The 26,001-nt window shown below is 32.3% G+C and overlaps 1 protein-coding gene across 1 annotated transcript; it reads left to right on the plus strand.

The window, feature by feature from the left end:
* Positions 1–6,435: 6,435 nt before the first annotated feature.
* LOC134701125 (uncharacterized) lies at positions 6,436–23,926 on the plus strand. Its single transcript, XM_063562269.1, has 6 exons — positions 6,436–6,524; positions 9,307–9,671; positions 10,538–10,764; positions 11,790–11,997; positions 12,696–13,808; positions 21,705–23,926. The coding sequence occupies exons 2-6, from the start codon at positions 9,392–9,394 to the stop codon at positions 23,924–23,926; spliced, it is 4,050 nt and encodes a 1,349-aa protein (XP_063418339.1). The 5' UTR covers positions 6,436–6,524; positions 9,307–9,391.
* Positions 23,927–26,001: the final 2,075 nt, after the last annotated feature.

Consider the following 26,001-nt stretch of genomic DNA (forward strand, 5'->3'; position numbering starts at 1 on the left):
TTTATGTTTTTTAATTTTAAAAATCTCTGATAAATCTTGAATACATTTTGTGTTTTATTTCCTTGTACGTCAAGAATTATAGACACTAAGGCTAAAACAGAACATGTGGGTACAATGCATTTATTTGCGTTTGAAGAAAATATCGCAGATACAATGAATATTTAAATAACATTTTTAAGCCACTCATTAATATTTATTAAAAAGCAAAAATGATCATTGATGAAAGATTCAAGCAAATAAAATAATAGGTGGGCGATACATGCTCTTGGGAGCCTCTTGGGTTTTTTTTAATATAATTGAAATACATACCTTTTTATACTCGATATATTTACACTGATTGAAGATAAATGGTGTATAAGTCATATCACAAATCAATACACAATTCAGAACTAGACAAAACTAACATAGATATACTAGAAATGTCTACGGGAAGAGTAGTTGTCTCAATGTGACGATTCATTACAACGCCTACCCAAAAAATCTTAATGCAAGTCATGTATTTTTAACATTTATCGTGTTTAACGACGGGGGAAAAGATAAATTGTAAAAATTCAATAAATAGCTAACTAAACTGGGCCACTTTGTTTCGAATATCACTTGAAGTTTGCCTTTTCCCCCCATATTTCAAAAATCAAATATCTCCAAAAGGAGCTCCATGAGTGACCTATCAATATTTTAAGCTTACTTTGTTCCTTAACTAAACTCTTCGGAAATATAATTACAATTTTAAATTATTAGATTTTTTTAATTTCACCTAAGTACATCTTAATACGAAGTATAACACAATTATACATGGTGTGATTACTTTTGCGATTTTCACGATCGATTTGATTATTTGAAATTAAATACAAATGTAACAACACTTGTCAAAACAATTTGATTTGCTATATAGACATTACAAATGATTGAATATTTGTAAGTTCTACATGTCTGTCTGACAGGTTTCATCCGACTTTGACTCGTTTTAATTTTTTCTTTTCTAAACATGAAGTTTTTTTGGTTAGGCCTATTACTCAGATTCTCCAAGGAATGAGTTAACTATATTTCGTGCATGTATTAAATGTACATAGCTATCTGGCAGGGTTCATCTGACGTAATCTTATTTTCATAGTGTGTGTCACTAAACGCAGAGATTAAAGGTGTCAGACCACCAATTAAAAATCCCTATCTGTTCAACCAAATTTTTCAATTTTCACAGCTTTCTAAATATTTTACCTTAAGTTTAACTTCATAGAAACCAGGTATATCCTTAATTGTACATGTATCAGCTTTCTACATGCCAATTTTCACCATACCTTTAAAGCCTTCTAACAAAATAACTGACCTTCAAAAAGAGGTACTCCAAAAAAAAAAATGGTTTTCTGGAAATCTAAAATTAGTATACTATGGAGCGCATTAATCCTCAATTTTTAATGCAAACTCATAGTCAAGTAAATTTTGGCTCAAAATGATCTAGATATATTTCTCTTTCACAAAAAGTTTCATTTCTGCAAATTTGTTGGTTAGTTTAAGTAAACAAGGACACCAAAAGCACTATTTTGTGTCAGAGTAGGGCTACTTTTACATACGTTCTAAATTGGAGGGAGTAATTGGTGGTCTGACACCTAAACGCAGAGAAAGATGACAATCGTTGGTCTGTTATTTTATGATTAATTTTTCCGTAAAACTTATTATTTTGATATTTCAGTGTTGTATACATGTTACTTTTGGAACTTGTTTTTTTTTTTAAATAAAAAAATGAAAAGGATTAGAACAGTTTTTACTTCTTTCACACCATTGTCTTTCATGAAAAGAAAGTTAAGTTTGATTTTTAAACTTTTTAAACTAATATAAAAAAGGAGATGTGGTATGATTGCCAACTCTCCACAAGAAAATAAAATGACACAGAAATTAACAACTATATGTCAACCTACGGCATGCAACAATGATCAAAGTCAATACCGCATAAACAGGGATAAAAAGCCCAGAAAAGACAATTGTAACAAGAAAATTAACGGCCTTATTTATGTACAAAACAAAATAATCGAAAAACAATTATGTAACACATCAACGCACGACAACCACTGAATTGCAGGCTTCTGACTTGGAACAGGCACATACATACAGAGTGTAGCGTATTTAACATGTTAGCGGGATCCCAACCCTCACTCTAACCTGGCACAGCGGTTTTACAGTACAACATAAGAACGAACTATAAAAATCAGTTGAAAAAAAACTCGTCAAATGGGTACAAATAGAAATTCATAATTGCAAAAACACAGAGTGCAAGTGGTCACTTTATTTTCCTCCCATTAGTTTGACTAATAATTTGCTTTCCTTCAACACTCTTTCATGAACAGATCACCAATAATTATGTTTAAGATTAGATAGATATTCATAGTAGAGAATACAGGATATTTTCTAAAAACATGTAAATCTAACTTAAATGAATGTATTAAAGAAAAAATGTTTTACACGAACTGAGTAATACAAAATGAAACTAATACTAGCATAACTGGATCTGTCAACTGTGGAGTACATAATGGTTAATTTGGTTTTTCCCATACAATGTAGTTTCTCGTTTTTAATTTTAGTTTGTTGTGTACAATTTGGAGTTTAGTATGGCGTTCATTATCACTGAACGATATTATTTGTAAAACTGTTATTCCATAACTGTTAGACAACTTGTGATGGCGTCTGTAAAATTAACGAAGGGATTATTTCAACTTCACCATTTCGAACAGTTGGTTTGAAAGCCTTCTTTTGAGCAGCAGCCCTCTATCAAGGAAATCATGATAGGAAAAAGGAGCCCGGGAATATCGTATCACTTGGGAGATAAAAACTCCGTATGCAGGCGCTGCTGCTGTATCAACATTGAAAGTTCAAAATTGGGAAGCTGAAAGCAGTTCTTTTGTCGTAAAGTTTGTTCTCAACCGACACCATTGTTAATTCCTAGATGTAAGTCAAGATATGAGGCAGAATTAACTGTAACTGTTGTATCTTTTGTCTGTAGTTCGATGGGATAGGTGCGTTCAACACAGTAATCAAATTTTGAATTATTTATTAAGCAAACATCATCGATATAGTGGAAACTAAGGTTAACGGATATTGTGAACTTCTTATCTTTCTTCCTCACCCTAATTATAATAAAGAAACAAGTCGGCAAAAAGAGTGCACAATTGGTTCCCATTGGAATGCCGATAGTCTGTTGAATAACACGTCCTCCAAACGTATCAAATATGTTGTCAATCAATAAATCAAGCATCTTGATATTATTAGTTACATAGTGTGTTATTGACCTAATATGATATACACAGGGTCAGTAAATTCCATATGGAATTTACTTACCCTGTATATATCATATTGGGTCACTAGTACACTATGTAACGAATTTATCTTATCTATCTTTATTTGTTGAATGTAGACTGAAGTTGTCTTATTTGCTATCATAACACATCTTCTTATTTCTGTATTAAAGTGTTCAAGTGTTCAATTTTAAGAACCTTTTTCAATTTGTCTGCACTAAAAAACTAATGTAAACGATAAATATTATTATCAACAACCTTGATTTCAACAATATTAAACAGAACTTTAATAGTTTTAAATAATCAAACAGTGCCCAAGTCTAAACTCTTTAATCCACAACTAACCGTGTATTGAAATAAGCCCCGCCTCCCTACTAACCTAATATTGAATATACGCGGTCTCCACGAGGTCGCTTTTAGCCAATCATATTCAGAGAAATGTATAGGAGGTAAGATAATGTCAGTTTCAAAAAATATTTTGTTTAAATCAGAGTGATTCTTTAAAAAGTAGGGACCAGCTGAAGTACGCTTCCGGGTGCGGGGATTCTTTGCTGCATTGAAGACCTGTTGGTGACCCTCTGCCTTTGTATGTTCTTCTGTCGACGGGTTGTTGCCTCGTTAACACATTCCCAATTTCCATTCTCAATTCAATTCCTCCCTAAAACAATAAACATTTATTTACGTTGGCCATTCTTTTTTATGAAACAAAGCAAGACCAACTCTTAAAATTTATCTTTTAGTTTGGAATGAGGAATACTTGTGCAAAGTGTAGGAAGTCAAACGTTTTGATACTATTGCAAGATGAAAGAGTATTTGATTGAATGTACTCTAAAAGATCTTTTGGGATTTATATTGTATCAACATCTGATCAACACGCAATTTCTAGATACAGTTTTACAATAACTGTTCAGCCCAGCTTTGGTTGCTAATGAAATAGATGTTAATAATTGAGAATGATGTTTCGTGGAGCATTTGGAATATCCAGTAATGTACCGTTGTTTGTAAGGACACGTTTGTAGTTTATGTATCCAATACAGTGATGGAAGATGAATTTCTTCATCTTTGGTTGAAATTCAAAACACTACAAACTTCTCAGAGTCTGAAAAGACCATTAAAGTCGAGCACACATTTCACCGGATTTGTCTCGACAGTACTTTACTGTACTTAAGGTGGTACCTAACACTACAGGGAGATAACTCTGTAAAATCCGCAGAACGTTTTAATGACGTTGTGTCCATAAGGGAATATTAAGCTTCTCAATGATCAAAATAAGTGGCAAAGTAAATACTTTGTCAAAATTTTAAGAAAATTAAACGAGCCAATTTAATTTAAGTTAAAGTGTTAGGTACCACCTTAACTCGACTTTCCTTCATAGCCAGAACTTAGTAGTGGTTTTGCTAATTAATATTCATAATATGTAAATGAGAATTGTACCACGTTATAGTAGTTTGAACTGGACTGGCTTGATAGGCTTGATATCATTAAAATCTTTAAAACACGGATATTATAAGTTGCCCGTCACAGAGTCCTTATTTACAATCACTTTGATATTTCCGTAAAGTTGTCAGGTGGTAAAAATCAAAATAATAAACGCAAATTAAGTGAATTTTTCGTGCTTTCGTGAGTTAATTCTTCTTGAAATAGTTGAATTTTAATTTTACGTGGGAACCTAGAGTTCAACGACTACACATATAAGGTTTGGACTTGCTTATTCTTTGGAAATTCAAGTTTCAAATTTCACCCCGGCAACCTGTTTTTGTAATAACCTTGTAAGCCCATTTTCAACACGAATGTTGCAAATTTGACGTTTCAGCCATTTTAGCCTGTATTTTACACTGCAATGTTAAAAGCCTCTCGCTTCGATTTTTAAAATAGCTCAGGAACCTGTATTTTTGCAACAACAGTCATTATGTTTCGTTTAGATGGTGTATATTCATTTTCTGCCCCGGCAACCTGTCTATCACTTAAATTAAAATTAAAACAGACATTTTTTCAAAATTCCCTATCATTTTAATGTAATTTCCATGACCCGTATCCGATTTCTTTAGTATTATATTCAAATTTATACAAAGTGGCGTTGATTTCTGGATATATGTAATACATCTGATTCACTACTTGATGATTTTGGTGTAGTGTGATTGGATGTCCTTAATGCATTAATCACTTTTTTATCAGAAAATTCAAAAATTCAAAAAAAAGAATTTCCTCAATTTAGATATCATTGTATGATAGATAACTAATGTTGAAGTTTTTTTTTTCTGATTTAACATATTGCAGTTTTGATTAAAACATTTTTGTATACAGATAAATGTCTTTACCAAAAAATTGTGAAAAATAGATATTTTGTCGTTTAAAATAATTACGCAGATTACTACTTTTTTGTATCTGCTATTTTTATGCTTTGCACATAATATACACATATTAATAGTTTACTTATATTATATTTGATCCACAAGTATAATAAGCTATAAAACGCCAAGCTTTTTAGAAAAAGCTATTACTTGTTTTCAATCATATTTATATGAATGTATATGATAACGCACACACATAACACATGTTTAGAAAATGGATTCATCTTTTTTAGTTGTGACATTTTACCACGGGGGGGTCTCTTCCTATATAAAAGTATATACATATGTGCCGCTGGAATGGGTCCCTTTTTTGATCCGTCAAATATATCAATGGGGTGCAATTTTACCGAGGAAATATATCAATAGGTAGTAATTGACCGATTGTGATATATCAATATATGCATATAGGTACTATTTGAGCTGATATATATAAGAATGGGTTATGATTTCGCTGTGAAATATATGTATAGGTAGGGATTTCACAATTATTCAATATATGAATGGGGGGTGTTTTTAAAATCCCAGCTGCACACCTGTACCCAAAATCCCATGTTGAGACCCCCCCGTGCATTTTACCGTCAAATAGGCTGTTGGTAATAATTATTGTGTGATCTATTTATATAAATATAAATCAATATGTGTACTATAAGGAGATTTCGTATTATTTACCAAAGTTGTTTGGTAGTGAAGATACACAAATTTAAAGTAGGTAAAACTATGTCGGGTTGTTTTATATTCACATGAGTGTATATAGAACAGTACTAGTGTAACTGTGTGTTTACGGCGGAATTTACTGATTCGTGTAGTTGACGCTGTTGATGATGTGCATACCAAAGACTGTGTACAAAGAGTGATTGTGGTTAAACGTGGAGATAATTGGTTTTCGTCTGTAAGTAATATTCATTCATGTCATTATATTATATTGACTGTCCCTTTGGTATCTTTCGTCCCTCTTTTAATGAGAACATAACATATACATATATATAAATATACTTTTTTAATTTCTGTTGACGGAAACAAAAAGTAGAGATAGGAAGGTTATTTGTTTTTACTTATTTAACGCAAACTGCAAACATTATACGTCAATTACTACATGTGGGGAAGTTCTCAATCCTGTTTCCCAACTTAGTTTATTTTGGCACCTTATTGAGGAATGAAAAAAATTGCACAGCAAAATCCTGGTAAGTTTTTATTTTTCTAAAACATGAAACATATTTAAAATTTATTTATCTAGGGCATGCTATATCTTGAAAAATTAACAGATGCGCAGGTTTGTCTGTACTCATCAAAATTTTGAGGTGAAAATACGGCTATTTTAGCCATAGGTTCCACATGAACCTTAAGTCCTTTTCAATGTTGTGGTTTGTTCTTATTTTGTGCTGTAACATCACTATCCCAGGTTAGGGAAGCAATGATCTCCAACAAAATTGTTTCACCCCATTATGTGGCGGTCCCAAGTCCGTTGCATATTGTTCTGTGGTTGTCGTTGGTACATGTCTGTCATATTTGTTATTCGTTTTGTAATGGATTAGGCCGTTGGTTTTCTCAATTGAATTGTTCCATATTTTTCATCAGGTCGACGCTAAGGGTGATTTCCTCATGTTCCTATAATATAAAGATTACTTTTGATGTTCCCATTTTTTTGGTGACTTGTGAATCACAGATATTTCTTAAACATGTTAAAGTTTGTAGATCATATTTGAAGCATCAATGTCTTATATTCCAGCGGATTATATATATAGTCACCTGGCTACCATTTGTTCAATAGTTCAGCATGTAGAATTTTAAACTAAACTAATAAAGAATGCACATATAGGTTTGTTGAGTCAACCTCCGTAGTGGAGGAGGTATAACGTTTTAACCCTTGTTCGCACGTCTGTTTGTCCGTCCCTAAAATTTGGTTCCGTTCTCTAAATTTATTTTGCCTCACACAAAAGTTATGAAACTTATAAACAAATTGCATATTACTACAAAACACAGATCAGTGTTTGTTTTACCATTCTAAAGTTATTCCTCTTTACAAAGGAAAAATTACTGAAATTTTCGTTTCCGTTGTTTAACTGTTATGCCCTGATATTTTTACAGTCAGGGGTTTTTTGCTTGTGATAGAGCTGTCTTCTTATTCAATTATCATAATAAAATGCTCTTTTTCTTATACTGTATTGCCATTTTGGTCTTTTGTGGATAGTTGTCTCATTGGCAATCATACCACATCTTCTTTTTTATATTAGCCTCAACCAAATGTTATGAAATTTATACACAAGGCTTTTTACCACAAACCACAGATCAAGTTTGAATTTAACTAGCGTCACTTTTACCAATCTGTAGATATGCACCTTTACAAATGGAAGATTGCAGAAATTTTACTGTTTTGGAGTAATGCCCTTTACAAATGGAAAAATCTTTTAAAATTTTAGGTTTTGTTTTCAAATTTCAGTTTATCTCAAGCAAATGTCATGAAACTTATACACAATGCTTGTTTCAACAAAACTTAAATCAAGTAAACATTTGGGAGTGTCACTTTTACAGTTCTTAAGGTTTTTTTATATACAACGGGACATGGACATTCTCCATTTTTTTTACTTTTTATACACATGGGTTGCAATTTTGTATTTATAAATATATATACACAAACATTAAGAAAACACTTAAGTACATGTATGAATGACATAATTGACATATGTAAATTTTATAATAATAGATCAGATAATATTCTTTCATTACACATAGCACAGTTATTAGAAGATGTCCTTGATCCATGAAAATAAGCAGTAAACTATACATTTTTCTGTGAAATAATCTGTTTTTTTTAACAGAAAAGTGTTTTTCATACAAACAAAATAAACTTACTAATATGAGTCTATTTGATATAAATTGTATAATACATATTGAATTATTTTTGTCAAGTATTACTTTGAGCCTTTAACCAAATGTGTACGTCTAAAGGGTCCCCAAACAATATTTTACACAAATGATTTGTTTTAAAATTTTATTTACTGGTACACTGCTCCGGTGAAAAGGACAGAATTGAGATAGTTCAGAGAGTTCGAGAATCTGTTTTTTGACGTCTTTATATCATCCTTAAGTGTATATCAAGTCTTAAATATATACCCTTTCTTAAAACATGTGTTCTACTCTGAACCTATTTATCAATTTTGGTCATAAGTCTGATATATTAAATCTAAAATTTGTGCGTATGACGTTTTTCTTTTAAATCAATTTATGAGTTTTTCAAAATTATGCCATTTTTAAATGGAACGTCTTTTCTAAACTTTGAAGTAAAACATACCGAACTCTAAGAAATTTTAGAACGGAAAGTTCATTATCGAATGGCAAATCAGTCGTGATTGAATGTTGAAATACCGATGATTTTAATACAATACGATTATATTCGAGACACATAAATCCTTAATTTGTTTGGACAATCTGACTAGGCTATAGCATCATTTATATTTCAAAAAAAATAAGATACACTGACTTCCACTCGAACGTAATAAGATTGGTGTATTTGGTCCTTTCAGTCATTTCTAAAACCTTTTATATGATTTTATACTATAAACAAAAGATCCCAAGGAAACAACTAAAAAAAAATGGTATATAAAACACTCCGGTTTTTTTTATTCTTACGTTATGTATAGAATACAAATTAAAACTGTTTATACTTTAAACAGGTGACTGATGCTCGTAAAGATGACAAAACCATCTTATGATTGAATACCTTTTGTCAGCGTTGTTACCCAGAGGTATCCATATTTTATGATGACTTCCAATTCACAACTTACAGAAGAAGAGAAAAACTTCACCAGATTTTTCTTACTCAACTTTAAAGTATCTCCTGACATTGCAAGGCGATACTTTGATGTCAAATTTCCACCAGCACACTTAGCTTTAACTCTCAACAATAGTATGAATGCCATCATGAAGCTAAACAAATCCAGAAGAATCAATACAGCCCAACTAGAAATTCTAAGGGGTGTCCCTGGTACTATATGGCCATCATATCTTCCACCTATGACTGCTGGAGTCGGATCAACAGGTACACATGCATTAAAGAGATACACATTACCTGATGCATTCACATTTTTTCAGAATATTTTTAAAAGATAGACGTAACTAATGAATGTGACAAATTACACTTGTTATGGAACCATAATAAAAACTGTACTTTTCTTTGTTGTCCGTATGAAAAAAATAATGCTCTAATAATAAAACAAATATAGCATGGAAATTAGTATGGCTGCCAATGAAACAACAATCAACCAAAAAGCACACACACAGATATAAATGCTTCAATGAATAAGATCACCGAATAATGACCTTCAGTAATACATGCAATATGCACACATCATATCATTATAAAAGCTATATGTAGACATTAATTATCATTGGTATGGTCATTATTATGAATTAACTGTAAACCAAAACTCTGCATTTTGGAATTACCAAGGCTTTTCTACCTCAAGAAAAGATAATTACCCTAGCTGTAGGAACTTTGGGTCCTGCATTTACTTAAACTTCGTACTTTTTTGGTCTTTTTAGATTTTTTTTAATCGGGCATCACTGATGAGTCTTTTGTGGACGGTATCTATCATGAGTTTGTATACGCCAATAATCTTATTGAATGACTTTGCACCAGAAAGATGGTAGATATTCCGATAGAACTGTTTTGTTAGGTACATCAATCATTGTTTTTTCAAATAAATGTTCGGAATTTGTTAAATTATATTTTAGTTACAGTTACTACTTATGTCGAAAATCGAAATAATGTTCCAACTCTACATCTTATAGTGTGATACGATAATCATTTTTGAAAGATTAGAGGGTTTTTTCTGAAAAATATCAAAAGTTTGAAATAATTCCTGTGAAATTGACCCGTTCTCTTTTTATTATTTTTTTTTCTAGCGACCTCTTCCAAGGACTTTGACCTGACAATGATGATATGTCTGTTACGTAATATCGGAGGTTTATCAACACCCTCCAATGGATGGGATAAACTTCCGCATCCGAATGATACGTCACCGGGAGCGGCTCTTGCTATCCTGAAGTGGTACAGAAACCAGTTGGCTCATACAACAGTTACTTCATTCGATAACAATGAATTCAAAGACAAATTGACTATGGTTGAGACAGTACGTTTTTTTTAAAGCTCATATTCCTTTTCTTTAGTATTCCTCATCGTAATTGTTATAACCAAAGTACACGTACCCAGTGGCGGATCCAGCTATTAGAAAAAAAAGTGGTTCCCAACCCAGGACAAAAGTGGGATTCCAGCTATATGGCCCCATTCAAATGCATTGATCGTCCAGAAGAAGGGGGGTTTCCAACCCCTGGAACCCCTCTCTTGATCCGCCGCTGCGTACTTGTTTGGTTCAGATAATCTTCATTGTAATACTAACATCCAAAGCACATTTTTTAATGTTATTTATAGATATTTCCGACATGAAACTATAAAAAAGTGTTTCAAACAGAATAGTATAGAAGAATACCGAAATTTTGTCTCGCATATATATATATATAATTAATACGGTAGGGAAAGTTTAAAATTTATTGTTGGACAAATGTTTTCTTCACCACAATTTGGATGCGAGTTTATATGTCACAGGTCATAAATTGCATTGCATATGTAACATCATGCAGCTCCTCGGCTTCTATTTCATGTACCAGTAGTCTAAGATTAATTCACATATTCAGAAAATGACAGGTGTACTATCATGATCTCAGAAACGACGTATGACTAAGGAAACACTGCGAGGAGTACTCGAGAGCAGATAGATTCTGAAAAAACGACAGACGATATTATGTTAAATGTATACCTTTTTAAATGCACTTCAAACAAGAGCGTCATCAACCTAAATATTTAAATCATTTTTTTTACTTCTTGTCACCTTCTACAGACGGTTTATAACATATTTCTTTAACGAGCCAATCAGAGTTGATGTGTGATTTAATTTCAAGGCAGATTGCGTAAAATATCAAAATTTGCCAGGTTCTCATTATAAACGTGGTATCCTGAATCATGTGATTAGTAGATTACAGTTGATGTTTCTTTTTCAAAATAAAAACATAAAGTCTGATAGAATGTTTAGGGAGATATTACCCATTAGGAAATATTTCATCATCCTCATCAAGTACGTGTATACCGTTCTCATTTTAGGCTTTGAACATTTTAAATAATGGTCAAAGACCAAAAGAAGTTACTGAAATCTTGAACTACGATCTTGATGGAGACCAAGCAAAATTATTAGCAAAAGAAGACCTGGAGCAACTAAAAAAAGTGTATCTGGATCGTGGGAAGGAAAAAGAACAAATAGAAAGTGATTTTTCCCATTACAAGAAAGGCAATCTTCCGAATCTCATCGCAGGTTTGTGTCAGTGTTTAACAGTATAACAAGTTTGAAGTCGTTAAACACAGGTCGAGTTACAGTTGCATATAGTCCTATGCATATATTTCATTTATAAAAGGAAAACGGAAAATACAAAAAAAGTGTTCATGGTCAGTTGTATGTTCAGTAACTCAAGTATGACTGAATTTTTAAATGTAGTACTAGTCATTACTAAAAATACAAAAATACAGAAATTACCGAACTGAGAGGAAAAGTCAATACGAAAAGTCCGTTATCAAATGGCAAAATTAAAAGCTCAAAAACGTCGAACAACGGGTATATTCCTTACTTGATATAGGCATTACATTTTTCTTATGCAGAAAATGCTGGATTAAACCTGATCTAATAACAAGCTTAACATCTCACTTGTATGATAGTCGATTATCTTGTCAATCGTGTACGAAGCACCACAACGTGTGAGTTGAAATTGATCATTTTGAATATAGACAATGCCCCTTGAAAGTGTGGAACATATTACAGTTTTATGTTTTCATTAATAACTTGAGAATACAGCATATTAAACTATTTGACATGTCAACTTCGAAGATGTTAAGAACAACCAAACATTTTAATAACAGATTTGTTTTCCATTATGAAAGATAATTTATAATCTTATTAACGTTAAAATATGCTTATATAAAGTACCAAATGCATTTGAATGTATATTCATTTCACAGAGGCGAATGCAACTTTGGTTGAATCATGGATAAAAGACGATAAATATTTTTATGAGACAAAGGGATCTGAGCTTGTTTATGATCAAATGGACGATTGTAGCTGTATTCTGGTGACATCAAATTTGGGATTTGGAAAGACCGCCACCATCCGACATATCGCAATACAATATAAACTGAACGGATTTGAAATTATTTCCGTAGAGTCGCCAGAGGACATAATCAAATACAAAACAAATGAGAAACAAGTCTTTCTTATCGATGATGTCCTTGGTAAATACGATTTGGATCTGACACTGTTGGATAACTGGGAAAGAATCAACGAAAAGCTAATAAGCAGCATAGAAACAGGACAAGGTTCAACAAAAATATTGTGTACACTAAGATTAAATATATCACTTCATCAGAGATTTAAAAATGCAACCACAATTTTGAACAAAGTAGTCGTAAATTTGGAACAAGAGACTACAAGTCTTTCAAAAGAGGAGAAGCAGAACATATTAAGAAAACAGCTAATGAGAAGTAATTTAGAAACTGAAATTGAAACAGAGGAAGTTGATTTAATGTGTGAAACGAATTATGCATTTCCTCTTCTTTGCAAATTAGTTGTAAACAATGAGGAAAGATTCAGAAAAAGAAAAACATTCTTTAGGCAACCATTATCACTTTTAGATGAGGAACTTGATAAAATGAGTAATAAAAATAAGAACTTATATTGTATTTTACTGCTATGTATGATGTTTAACGGCTCATTCAGTAGAAACATGTTTGACATTGACTCTGATGAATGTGATAAGAAAATATACAAAATGACGCAAACTTGCGGACTTCAAAGAAACATTTCTAAGATTGAACTTGAGAATGGCGCCCTCTCTGCTTTAAGATCTTATTTCAGAAAAGAAAATAACAATTTCGAGCAAATTCACAATGTTATTGAACAAACTGTCGGTTGGCAGTTCTGTACTATGAATCCTAAAGGAATATTCGAAAAGGCTTTAGAAAACGCTGAACAGAAACATCGTCAACACGTATACCAGGATAGTGAAAAGGAAAAAGATCAGATAGATCATGTTTGCTCCATTGCCTCGAACGGAAATCTTCCAAAAAACATCACAGGTTTGTTTCAATATTTATCAATAAAACCAGTTGGAATTGACTAATCGCTCGTCGGGTTACAGTGTAATAAGTTATTTGTTTTTTAACTTCACATTAATTTCCAATCATAAAACCGAAAACACGTTTGTGCATGGTAACTTGTTCGTTAAATATTCAATTTAACCTTGATATATTTTTATACAAACGCAAACATTTCCGTAAACTGTTGTGACGTTATCATCGTCGTCCTCGTCGATCACAAATATTTGGTTTCTAGAAGAATAAATGTGTGGATCTTTAGAAAATTGTTTCACAAGGTTACATATCACAAACATAATATTATGTGGTATATTGTCTTAGTTGGGTTTTTTTTAAATTAGAGGCCATTGTTACGGCCAGAAATCGCCTTTAAATTGTAGCCAACAAAAGACACAAATCAATAGTAAAATTTAACAATATTTAATATACAAAAGTTTACAAAAGGTATTACACAAATATTACTGTTAACTTAACTGTCAAAATATGAGTCCAATCTGTTATCTTTATCTGTATCCGGAAATCTTTCGGAATCCAATTTGAATATTACGTTCACTACTAATGTCACAATCCAGTATGATGTTGTTTGTAGAATAAAAGTGTTAATCCAAATGCTGTGAATACTAATGTCTATCAATGTCTATGTCCAAGTTTAACTATGAGAGTTTAACTGTAGTGTCTGTATATATAGTGTTGTCATGGAAAGTTCTTGAACACTCTATAATGGAACATTGTGGAAAATCCTGGAAAGTTACAACAGAAGTTTCTGGAATAACGTAGAAGTTTAAATTACGCATCTTTTATAAGGATCATTCTAGAAAGTTCCAATCATTCTGTGATTGTTCCAGTGACTCATAAACTGCACAGTTATATAATTATTTGGTAAACAACTATCAGGCCATTCAACACAAATTAGGCCAACATAAATAAACATAATCATTACAATATCATAACACCTCCCCCCTTAAAAGAAGTTTTAGTGTAACAAAAACTTATCATGAATAATATGAACAAAAATACATAATATATACAAAGTGATTTAATAAGCTCTAGATAAAGCATCAGCTATTACATTATCTTTACCCTTAATATGTTTTACAATTACATCATATTCCTGTAACAATAAACTCCACCTAGTCAACCTCTGATTCTTGTTTCTCATTTTATGCATGAAGGTGAGAGGATTATGATCAGTATAAACAAGAATAGGATATACAGTGGGATTCAAATATACATCAAAATGTTGAAGTGCTGACAACATTGCAAAACACTCTTTTTCAATAGTTGAATAATTTTTCTGATGTTTATCTAATTTCTTAGAAAAATATGATATAGGTTTTTCAACATTATCATCTGTCTCTTGATATAAAACAGCTCCTATTCCTACATCGCTTGCATCAACGGCAAGTTTAAATTGTTTTTCAAAGTCTGGAGTAATCAGAACTGGACTATTAATTAAAAGTGATTTGCTATTTTCAAAAGCGTTTTGACAATTTTCACTCCAGATAAATTTAGAGTCTTTTCGTAAAAGATGAGTCAATGGTTGAACAACAGTAGCAAAATTTGAACAAAATTTCCTGTAAAATCCAATCATGCCTAAATATCTCATAAGTTGTTTTCTATTTGTAGGAGGAGGAAATTTGGAAATAGCTTCCACTTTAGCCATTATAGGTTTTACTTGACCTTGGCCAACTGTATGCCCTAAATAATCAACAGTGGCCTGACAAAATTCACTTTTACCAAGATTAACAGTCAAATTTGATTTTGACAATCTATCAAAAGTATCATACAAATGTGTTAAATGCTGTTCCCAGCTATCACTACATACAATTAGATCATCAATATAAGCATAACAACAGTCTAAATCTTTTATAACATTATTGATCATTCTTTGAAATGTAGCTGGAGCACTTTTCATGCCAAACGGCATTACAGTATATTGAAATAAGCCATCTGGTGTAACAAAAGCTGATATTTCACGAGCTCTCTGTGTCAATGGAACTTGCCAATAACCTTTCAATAAATCAAATTTGCTCACAAATTTTGCTTGACCAATATTGTCAATACAATCGTCTATCCTTGGAATCGGATAGGAATCAGATTTTGAGACTGAATTTACTTTTCTGAAATCAGTCACGAAACGAAAGGTTTTATCTGGTTTTGGCACAAGGAGACAAGGAGAGCTCCATTCACTGTTACTCGGCTCAATAATATCATTGTCAAGCATATATTTAATTTCTTTTCTCATAACTTCAAGTTTGAGTGGATTGAGCCGGTAAGGATGTTGCTTAATTGGAGAAGCATCTCCTACATCAACATCATGACAAACAGCAGTTGTTTTGTTAGGCACATCTGGAAAAAGATTTTTGAAAGAAAATACCAAAGTTTTTATTTCTTCTCTACGATCAAAAGACAGATGTGCAAGTTTTGAATCTAAATTTGACAAAATTTCTGAATTTTTCAATCTAACTGTCTCTTCCATAGTTTTACAACTAAAAGTTGGTTCAATTACATCTGGTTTGTCATGATTGTTCTCAAATTTAACCATGCCTAAAGTGGCAACTGGTTTACTATCACATACATTAGTACGCTCAAAATATGGTTTTAACATATTAATATGACACACTCTATTTTGTTTGCGCCGACCTGGAGTTTTTACAATATAATTCAAATCATTAATTTTACTCTCTATTGTATAAGGACCACAATATTTAGCCTGTAAAGGATGTCCAGGGACTGGCAAAAACACAAGTACCTTATCACCAGGCTCAAAAACTCTGTCCCTGGCATCTTTATCATACCATATTTTCATCTTGTTCTGTACATTTTTCAAGTTTTTCTGAGCAATTTGACAAGCAGTATACAATTTTTCTTTAAATCTAGATACATAGTCTAAAAGATTCAAGTCAGTATGTTCAGTAAGCCACTTTTCCTTAATCAATTTTAACGGTCCCCTTACAGTATGACCAAATACCAACTCAAAGGGACTAAATCCAAGGGATTCTTGAACAGCCTCTCGAACCGCAAAAAGTAGAAAGTGAACTCCATCATCCCAGTCTCTGTCAAATTGAAGACAAAAAGTTCTAATCATGTTCTTCAATGTTTGATGAAAACGTTCTAAGGCACCTTGAGATTCTGGATGATAAGCACTTGATCTGTACTGAGCAATCCCTAACTGGTATACGACTTGCTGAAATAAACCTGACATGAAATTTGATCCCTGGTCGGACTGTATAGACTTAGGAAGTCCTACTAATGTGAAAAATTTGATCAAAGCTTTGACGATAGTAGGTGTCTTGATATTTCTGAGCGGAATAGCTTCAGGAAAGCGAGTAGATGTACACATGATCGTCAATAAATACGCATTTCCAGTCTTGGTCTTTGGTAAAGGTCCAACGCAGTCAATTAGAACTCTGCTGAAAGGTTCGTCAAAGGCTGGAATAGGCAGAAGAGGTGCTGGTGGTATTTTCTGGTTAGGTTTACCAACAACCTGGCATATATGACATGATTTGCAGTATTCTGCAACATCATTTCTAAGTTTAGGCCAGTAGAAATGCTGCAAGATCTTAAGGCAAGTCTTCCTGATACCTAAGTGTCCAGCCAAGGGGATGTCATGGGCAAGACCAATAATTTCTTGCCTATAAACTTTAGGCACCACCACTTGGTACACCACTCTCCATTCCTCCTCTGGGGTAGCATCAGGAGGCCTCCACTTTCTCATTAAAATGCCGTCCTGATGGTAAAAGCATTCGGCCACTTTGTCTGCTTCCTCCTGTGGTTGAGCCCTCTGGCTGAGCTGAAGAACCTCAGGGTCTTTATGTTGTTCTTCGAGTAAATTCTTTCGGTCTAATGAATGGCTGTTTACATCTGGCCATGGCATAATAACATTTTTGTTAACACTAGGTGGTTTTATAATAGCCTTTTCTGAGTTACCAGGATCTTCAATATCAGCTATAAAAGTGTCAGAAAGGTCCATGTAATCAAACTTGTCTTCTTGCAAATTCTCATTTTGTTGTTTTCTAGCCATCGCCCTAGTAACAACACAAGCTGGATACAATTCAGCATTATCTTCAGGTGATTTAACATCCGCCACCGGTTCACTGGTAACAATTGGTTCAGCAACCACTTTGTTCCTAGCTAGATCATTTCCTAGCAATAAGGTAACACCCTCAACAGGGAGATTAGGACGAACACCTACAACAACTGGTCCAGTTATCAAATCTGACTTCAGATAAATACGATGGAGAGGAACATCTATACAACCCAACTCTACACCTTGTAACAAAACGGAGGCACCAACAGAAGTCTTCTCGGACAAAGGCAACACACCTTCTAACAATAAAGACTGAGAAGCTCCAGTGTCTCGTAAAATTTTAATAGGCTGAAGAGTGGTATCATCAACAATAGAAACAAACCCATCAGACATAAAGGGTTTATATTCCTCCATATAATCACAAAAACTGGACTTAAAAGCCTGACTCGCAGGACATTCCAACGCACTGGAAATGTAAGGTGTCGTACATGCACTGGTCTTCGGCTTATTATCTCGTTCATTCTTCTTTTGGAGTCTAAAACAATCAGCCATCAGGTGACCAGTCTTCTTACAATAAGCACAAATCAGTGACTTCTTCTCAAAAGTATCAAATTTTGGACTAGACATATTATAACTGGAATGACTCTTATTCTGTGCAACAGGCTTACTATCAGTATGCTCAGTGCTTTGATTTTTGTAATTTCCACTGGAAGTGTTAACATTTTGACCCTTGAAACTTCTTTTATGTGAAAGAGTATAATTATCTGATATAACAGCTGCATCATGTATTGACTCAACAGTTTTGTCGTCTAAATGTGTTTTTAAGTCTAAATGAACACATAGTTTGAACTCTTCTAATAACATCAATTGTCTTAGGTTATCAAAATTGTTATCTGTTTTCTTTGAAGTAAGCCATTTATCAAAAAGATCTTCTTTTTCTCGAGCAAATTCCACATAGGTTTGTGAATCAAACTTTTTATATGATCTAAATTTCTGTCTATATGCTTCTGGTACTAGTTCATAAGCTTTCAAAACTTCCTGTTTTACCATATCATAATCAGAACTTTTTTCTGATGGAAGTGCAGAATAAATTTCAGCGGCCTTACCCTCAAAAACACTTTGCAGCATCGTAGTCCAATATGGCTTCGGCCATTTCAAATTATTTGCAATTTTCTCAAACTGTGGAAAATATTTATCAACTGTTTTTTCACAAAATTTCGGAACCAAACGTATATTTTTTGCTGCATCAAAATAATCTGATTTCGACTGGACTTTAGTGTTATTTTCCTCTTTGCCCATTTCAATTTTCATTTTTTCCATCTCTAGCCTTTCCCTCATTTCAAGTTCTTTTAATTTTAATTCATCTTCTTTTTCCTTTTTATCCATTTCCAATCTTTCCTTCATTTCCAGTTCTTTTAATTTAAGTGTATGTTCTAATTCAAGCTGTTTTAATTTAAAGGCGTCAACATTTTCTACCTTAAGATCAAGAGCCTCTTCACCTAAAATTTCTGATTCAACTAATTTGTCTATAACCAAATTTTTTATAACTTGTTTTCTCATAGATACTTTAAAAACTAATTTCAGTTGTTTAGCAAGCAACACTAATTCCTCTTTCTTTAAATTATCAAAACTCTCCAGGTCTGGCGTTTTCAAAAATTTACCAGCATCAAATGCCATTTTGTAGAATTTTGTTGGCTAGTTATAATACAAATACTAAACAAATTTTGAATAAAATATTTTTAAGATCCCGGACGAGCCCCCAATTTCTGTTACGGCCAGAAATCGCCTTTAAATTGTAGCCAACAAAAGACACAAATCAATAGTAAAATTTAACAATATTTAATATACAAAAGTTTACAAAAGGTATTACACAAATATTACTGTTAACTTAACTGTCAAAATATGAGTCCAATCTGTTATCTTTATCTGTATCCGGAAATCTTTCGGAATCCAATTTGAATATTACGTTCACTACTAATGTCACAATCCAGTATGATGTTGTTTGTAGAATAAAAGTGTTAATCCAAATGCTGTGAATACTAATGTCTATCAATGTCTATGTCCAAGTTTAACTATGAGAGTTTAACTGTAGTGTCTGTATATATAGTGTTGTCATGGAAAGTTCTTGAACACTCTATAATGGAACATTGTGGAAAATCCTGGAAAGTTACAACAGAAGTTTCTGGAATAACGTAGAAGTTTAAATTACGCATCTTTTATAAGGATCATTCTAGAAAGTTCCAATCATTCTGTGATTGTTCCAGTGACTCATAAACTGCACAGTTATATAATTATTTGGTAAACAACTATCAGGCCATTCAACACAAATTAGGCCAACATAAATAAACATAATCATTACAATATCATAACACCATAAACAGTGTTCTTGTTTCAAAACAATAATTTGAGTTTAACTCAGTGACCACATATAAATTATTTAGTATAGGGACATGTTTTTTTACAAATGATTTTAGAATGTAGTGAACTAAAAAAACATTAAAACTCCTGACCCTTTGGGTTTATGGGTCACTTTCTTAAATAACAACGGTATGACGGATAAATAAATCAATTATATCGAATATTTTCATCTCACCTTTTGTTTACCTTTGGGAAGTTATGGTCCTATAAACCATTATTGAAAAGCAATAGTTTGTATAATACTTTCTAGAAATCGCATATTGTTTTACTAATTCCAATGCGGTCAAAATTCAAATTCTTTATCTAATATACTTTATGAAACGGAATATAATCTTGTATATATATACTTATGTAAGCCCGATATTTTAGTTAGTCTACATTGAGGTCTAAAGGGTTCAAAATTATTCTTTTTTTTATTTCATTTAAAATTGAAATCTTTGGGATCTTTAATATTACTTTTCCTACAATCAACTTAGACATTTCAATTATGAGGCATGTTTTCGAGTTAGTCCATACTAAGGTAAAAAAGGACCAAAATTAAACTATTTTTAGATTTTGACATTGTTCTTTGATATATCGAATCTAACGATAGATTTTCAATTTAAGAACTGGTTTTTAAATTTGTTCACATTAAGGTCCAAAGTGTTTAAAATTAAACTTAGTTTGGTTATAATAAAACATAAATGCAAGGGGTCCTTTTATATGCTGAATCTTCTCAAGTTTTAAAGTTTGGTCAAATCGGGGTACAAAATTTACTTTTCCTTGATTCTAACCAAAATTAAACACATGGGGTTCATTAATATGCTTAATCTAAACGTATATTTACATTTTGGATTTTACATTGAGGTTAAAATGTACACAATTAAATTTTGTTTGATTTAAAAAAAAAAAGAATTATTCTGATATGCTTATTCGAACCATGAATTGTAATTATTTTTTGGATATTGGTCCGTATTTAATAAAAATTTAATTTTCAATTTTCAGTTCTTTGACAACATGAAACCTGTGCTGTGTCAAATATGTACAATCCAAACACAAAGCTTAATAAATCTTGAATGTTGTGTCCATGTCCCATCTGTTCATGGTTCGGTATATGATAAGTATCAAGCTGCGTCAAATAAGCTATTTTTTAGTCATTATTATACAGTGCAACGCAGACAATTTGAATTTTTCAGGGTTGTTGTACAGAGATTTGCCCCTTGAAAATGTGAATTACATTGTGTAACCATATTTTGGATTACCATTCTTTACTTGAATATACTTTTATATCGAAATGTTTAAAACTTCAACACGATCAGGATGTAAGGAACAACTAACTATAAAAATGCATAGTTATTGTTTATTGTGTCAAATAAATTAAAAGCTTGTTAATATGAAAACAATCCTTATTCAGAGGCACAACTAAGTCATTCAATATATTTTTTTTTCAGATTCAAATGCAACTTTTGTTGCAACATGGATAAAAGATGATGAAACTTTTTATGAGACACAGGGATCAGAACTAGTATATGAAAAAATAAAGGATTGTAGCTGTGTTGTGGTGACATCAACTTCAGGATTAGGAAAGACTGCAATAATTCGACATATTGCTTTAAAATTTAAACACGAGGGATTTGAAATTATTATCGTAGAGACACCAGATGATATACTCAAATACAAGACAACTGATAAACACGTTTTTCTTATTGATGATGTTCTTGGTAAATACAACTTAAGTCCGACAATTTTGGACACATGGGAAAAAAATAACGAAAATTTAATAACCTACTTTGAAAACACGGGTACAGGTTCAAAGAAAATAATGTGCTCAATGAGATTACAAATAGCACTTCATACAAGATTTAAAAAAGCTTCCACTATTTTAAACAAAGGAGTCATCAATTTAGAATGCGAGCCTTATGCTCCTTCAGAAGACGAAAAGCAAAACATATTATTGAAACATCTTCAAAGTCGTAAGCTAGAGAGAAAAATTGAACAAGAGGAGGTCAACGTAATGTGTGAAACGAATTATGCGTTTCCTCTTATATGCAAATTAGTTTCAAGTAATGAAGATAGATTCAGAAAAAGAATTGCATTCTTTAGGCAACCATTGTCACTTTTAAAGGAGGAGCTGAATAAGATGAGTAATGAAAATAAACAGATGTATTGTGTGTTGGTGCTGTGTATGCTGTTTAATGGTTCATTTAGTAGAAACATGTTTGACATTGACTCAGGTGAATGCGATAAGAAAATAAACAAAATAATGCAGACTTGTGGACTTCCAAGAAATATGTCTAAGAGAGAACTTGGTGTTAGTGCACTTTCTGCTTTAGGATCGTATTTCACAATGGACAGTAACAGTTTCCGATTTATTCACGATGCTCTTGAAGAGACCGTAAGTTGGCATTTCTGTACATTAAATCCCAAAGAAATGTTTTCAGACTGTAATATCTTGTTTATAAGAGATCGAGTCAGAATTTATTCTGGTGAAAACATAAATGAAAGCTTTGGTGAAACTATTGTGATAATTCAGGAAGATGAATTGAACGAGGATCATATGAGACCGTTATATAATAGGTTGTGGACTGAAATAAACAATGGCAGATTTTCAAATTTGTTGATGAGTCAACTTTTAAAGAATACAAACTTTGTACATGCGTTTGGAAACCATTTGGAAAAAAACAAGAGCACACTTGGATCCAAAAAACCCTTTTCTAAAGTTAGTTCAGAGCGGAGAAAAAGCTTCCATCCGTCTATCTTTCAGGAGTTTTTTAAGACTGTATCCATTGATGAATTTCGTGATAAAAAAGATGCCATTAGTCGAATTTTAGTGGCTAAAGTCAACAGAAGTACACTAATGGACTGGATAGTTGCCTTCGGCTGTTATGAATTCTTTCAATTTGCTTGGAGCTCGCTTACAATCTCAGAACAGAAATGTATTCTCGGTAGAGGTTATATGTCTAAGTCATTCCTTCCTCTGGCTGTCCTAGGTGGTCGCTTAGGTATTGTAAAAGAATTAATTCGTACTGGAGCAGACGTTAACTGTTTTTCCGAGTTTTGGGAAACACCTTTATTTATAGCAGTTAAATTAGGTCGCTGTGATATTGCACGCTTGCTTTTACGCAATGGAGCACGTGTAAATCTTCGAGGATGTTTTGACATGAAGATCCCAATTTTAGTCACTTCAAACAATTACCAATTAACCCTTTTAATTCTTAAATATGATTTAAATCAGACCAAACTTCATAAAGCAGTCCGACATAACGATCTTCATATTTTGAGATCAAATATTTCATCCGATATTATTGATAATAAAACAAAGAGCGGATGGACTGTCCTACATTACGCTGTATTATTAAATAATTTAGAAGCTGTTAAGATTTTATTTCATGACGAATTGACCCAGAAAGATCAGTCTTATCTTGACTGTTTGCAAGTTGATCAAAGAGAATATGTATGGAGAAAGCCGACACCGACAGTAAGCATAGCTGACAATAATGGACTCACTACTGTCCATCTAGCAGTTATCAACAATAATACAGAGATACTATCTCTACTGCTTCAGCATAAAGCTGACGTAAAGTTCCGTGATGTTCTCGGCAGAACCCCTTTACATTACACAACCAGTGAAAGTGCAAAAACATTATTACTCACTTATAGCGCTCAAAATTAGTGTTTGCACACTAACTATTATTATAACGCAGATGAGAGGAGAGAATACACAAAAAGACTTAAATCACCTTTCATGAAAAGATGTTTTCATATTACTGTACTAACTGCTTCAGAAATAAATGTATGACTGTATAACACATACAAGACAGTGAGGTGATACATCTTTACTTCTGTTATAATAGTCATCAAAGGTACCAGGATTATTATTCAATACGCCAGACGCGCGTTTTGTCTACATAAGACTCATCAGTGACGCTCATATCAAAATATTTATAAAGCGGTATTTTATACAAGCGGATACTAGTGATTGCATAAAAACATAAAGAAGAGAGTCAAATTTATTGAATGACATGTATATATTTGAGTTAACTATGTCTTTCGACTTTCTGGTGGAAAAACCTTTTGATTTTGTTGCATATTTTCCTTCAATCACATTTTGTATGCTGTGATTTTTTTTTTCAGTTTCGCAAGATATCGAGAGAAAAAAGGTACATGATATCGAACACTGAAGACGCTTTCGAAATTGACCATGTGTAACCGTACAATTCCTCCTGATATCTCCCTGTTCACGCTTTCCTTGCTTCTACTTCACCTTTGCAACCGTAAAAAAATTATTTTTTTCAAATTGCTCGTTGTATCCTTAGAATGTTTTGTTAAATTTGTGCTGAAATAATACAGCAATATGAGAGCTATACATGTATCCCCAATTATGTTATTGACATATTAATATATAAATTTTATTCATGCGCTGTAAGTTACAGAAAGGTATTTTGATCTGATGTCCTTTGTCCCCCGTCAGAAATTTGAGGTTACGGTCAAGGTCAAGGTCGTGATCGAAATTTTTGATGATTGATTTTGCTCTTCTAGTAACTATAGTAGATTAGTCGACCAAAAAAGTGTTTACTATATAAAAAAAGATGTGGTATGATGGCCAATGAGACAACTGTCCACAAGAGACCAAGATGACACAGAAATTAATAACTATAGGTCACCGTACGGCCTTCAACAATGAGCAAAGCCAATACCACATAGTCAGCTATAAAAGGCCTCGAAATGACAATGTAAAACAATTCAAACAAAAAAAACTAACAGCCCTATTTATGTACAATTTTTTTTAATGAACAAAAAAACAAAAATATAAGACACTAACAAACGACAACCACTGAATTACAGTCTCCTGTCTGACTTGGGACAGGTCCATACGTACCTGATGTTTAAATTTGTTTGAATAGTTTACTGAATATATGAATAAGTTAGACATTTTAATGCGTCACATTTGTGTGTTCCCCTATATTAACTTGTGTCTATGTGTGTTTTTTTCTTAATTTGTATTCGTTATGTAATTATCAAAAGAGGAAAAACGCAAAAAGAAACATAAAGTTGTCATTGTTTACATCTTTCATATCGATGCATCTTTTCTTTTAGATTTAATAAATACCGACAACAGTATAAAAATGAGGAGATCGTTATAATTGCTAATGAGATAACTATCCACATAAAAGTCATCCATACAGTCTATTGTTGTTATTTGTATTTTTCTTTTAAAAAGATGATTTTGAATTGCTAAAAACATAAGTTGTAAAAATGGTGAAATTGTTGAATATATTCCGTAAACAGTTATTATAAGTATTGTATAAAGTTGTTATCTATAAATAAATTAAAAAAAACTTTTAACTCTGCGTTAAATATGTGATATTTACCACTGGTGAAAACCTACATTCACAAATTAAAATTCACTTTGAAATCTGCGATAAGTATATGTGATAGTTGTCACTGATTCACAAATACATACATTAGTTAAAATCTGCTTTGAAATCTCCGTTAAAAATGTGATATTTGTCAATGATGCAAACAGACATCTCACCAATTAAAATTTGCTTCGAAATCTGCGAAAAATATGTGATATTTGTCACTGGTGCAAAATTACATTCACAAATAAAAACTTACTTTTAACTCTGCGTTAAATTTTTGATATGTATCACTGGTACTAAAATACATTCTCGAATTAAAGTTTACTTTGAAATCTGCAATAAATATATATTTGTCACTGATGCAAACCTACATTCACAAATTAAT

The sequence above is a fragment of the Mytilus trossulus genome, unplaced genomic scaffold, assembly GCF_036588685.1.
Source record: "Mytilus trossulus isolate FHL-02 unplaced genomic scaffold, PNRI_Mtr1.1.1.hap1 h1tg000220l__unscaffolded, whole genome shotgun sequence".
NCBI lineage: Eukaryota > Metazoa > Mollusca > Bivalvia > Mytilida > Mytilidae > Mytilus > Mytilus trossulus.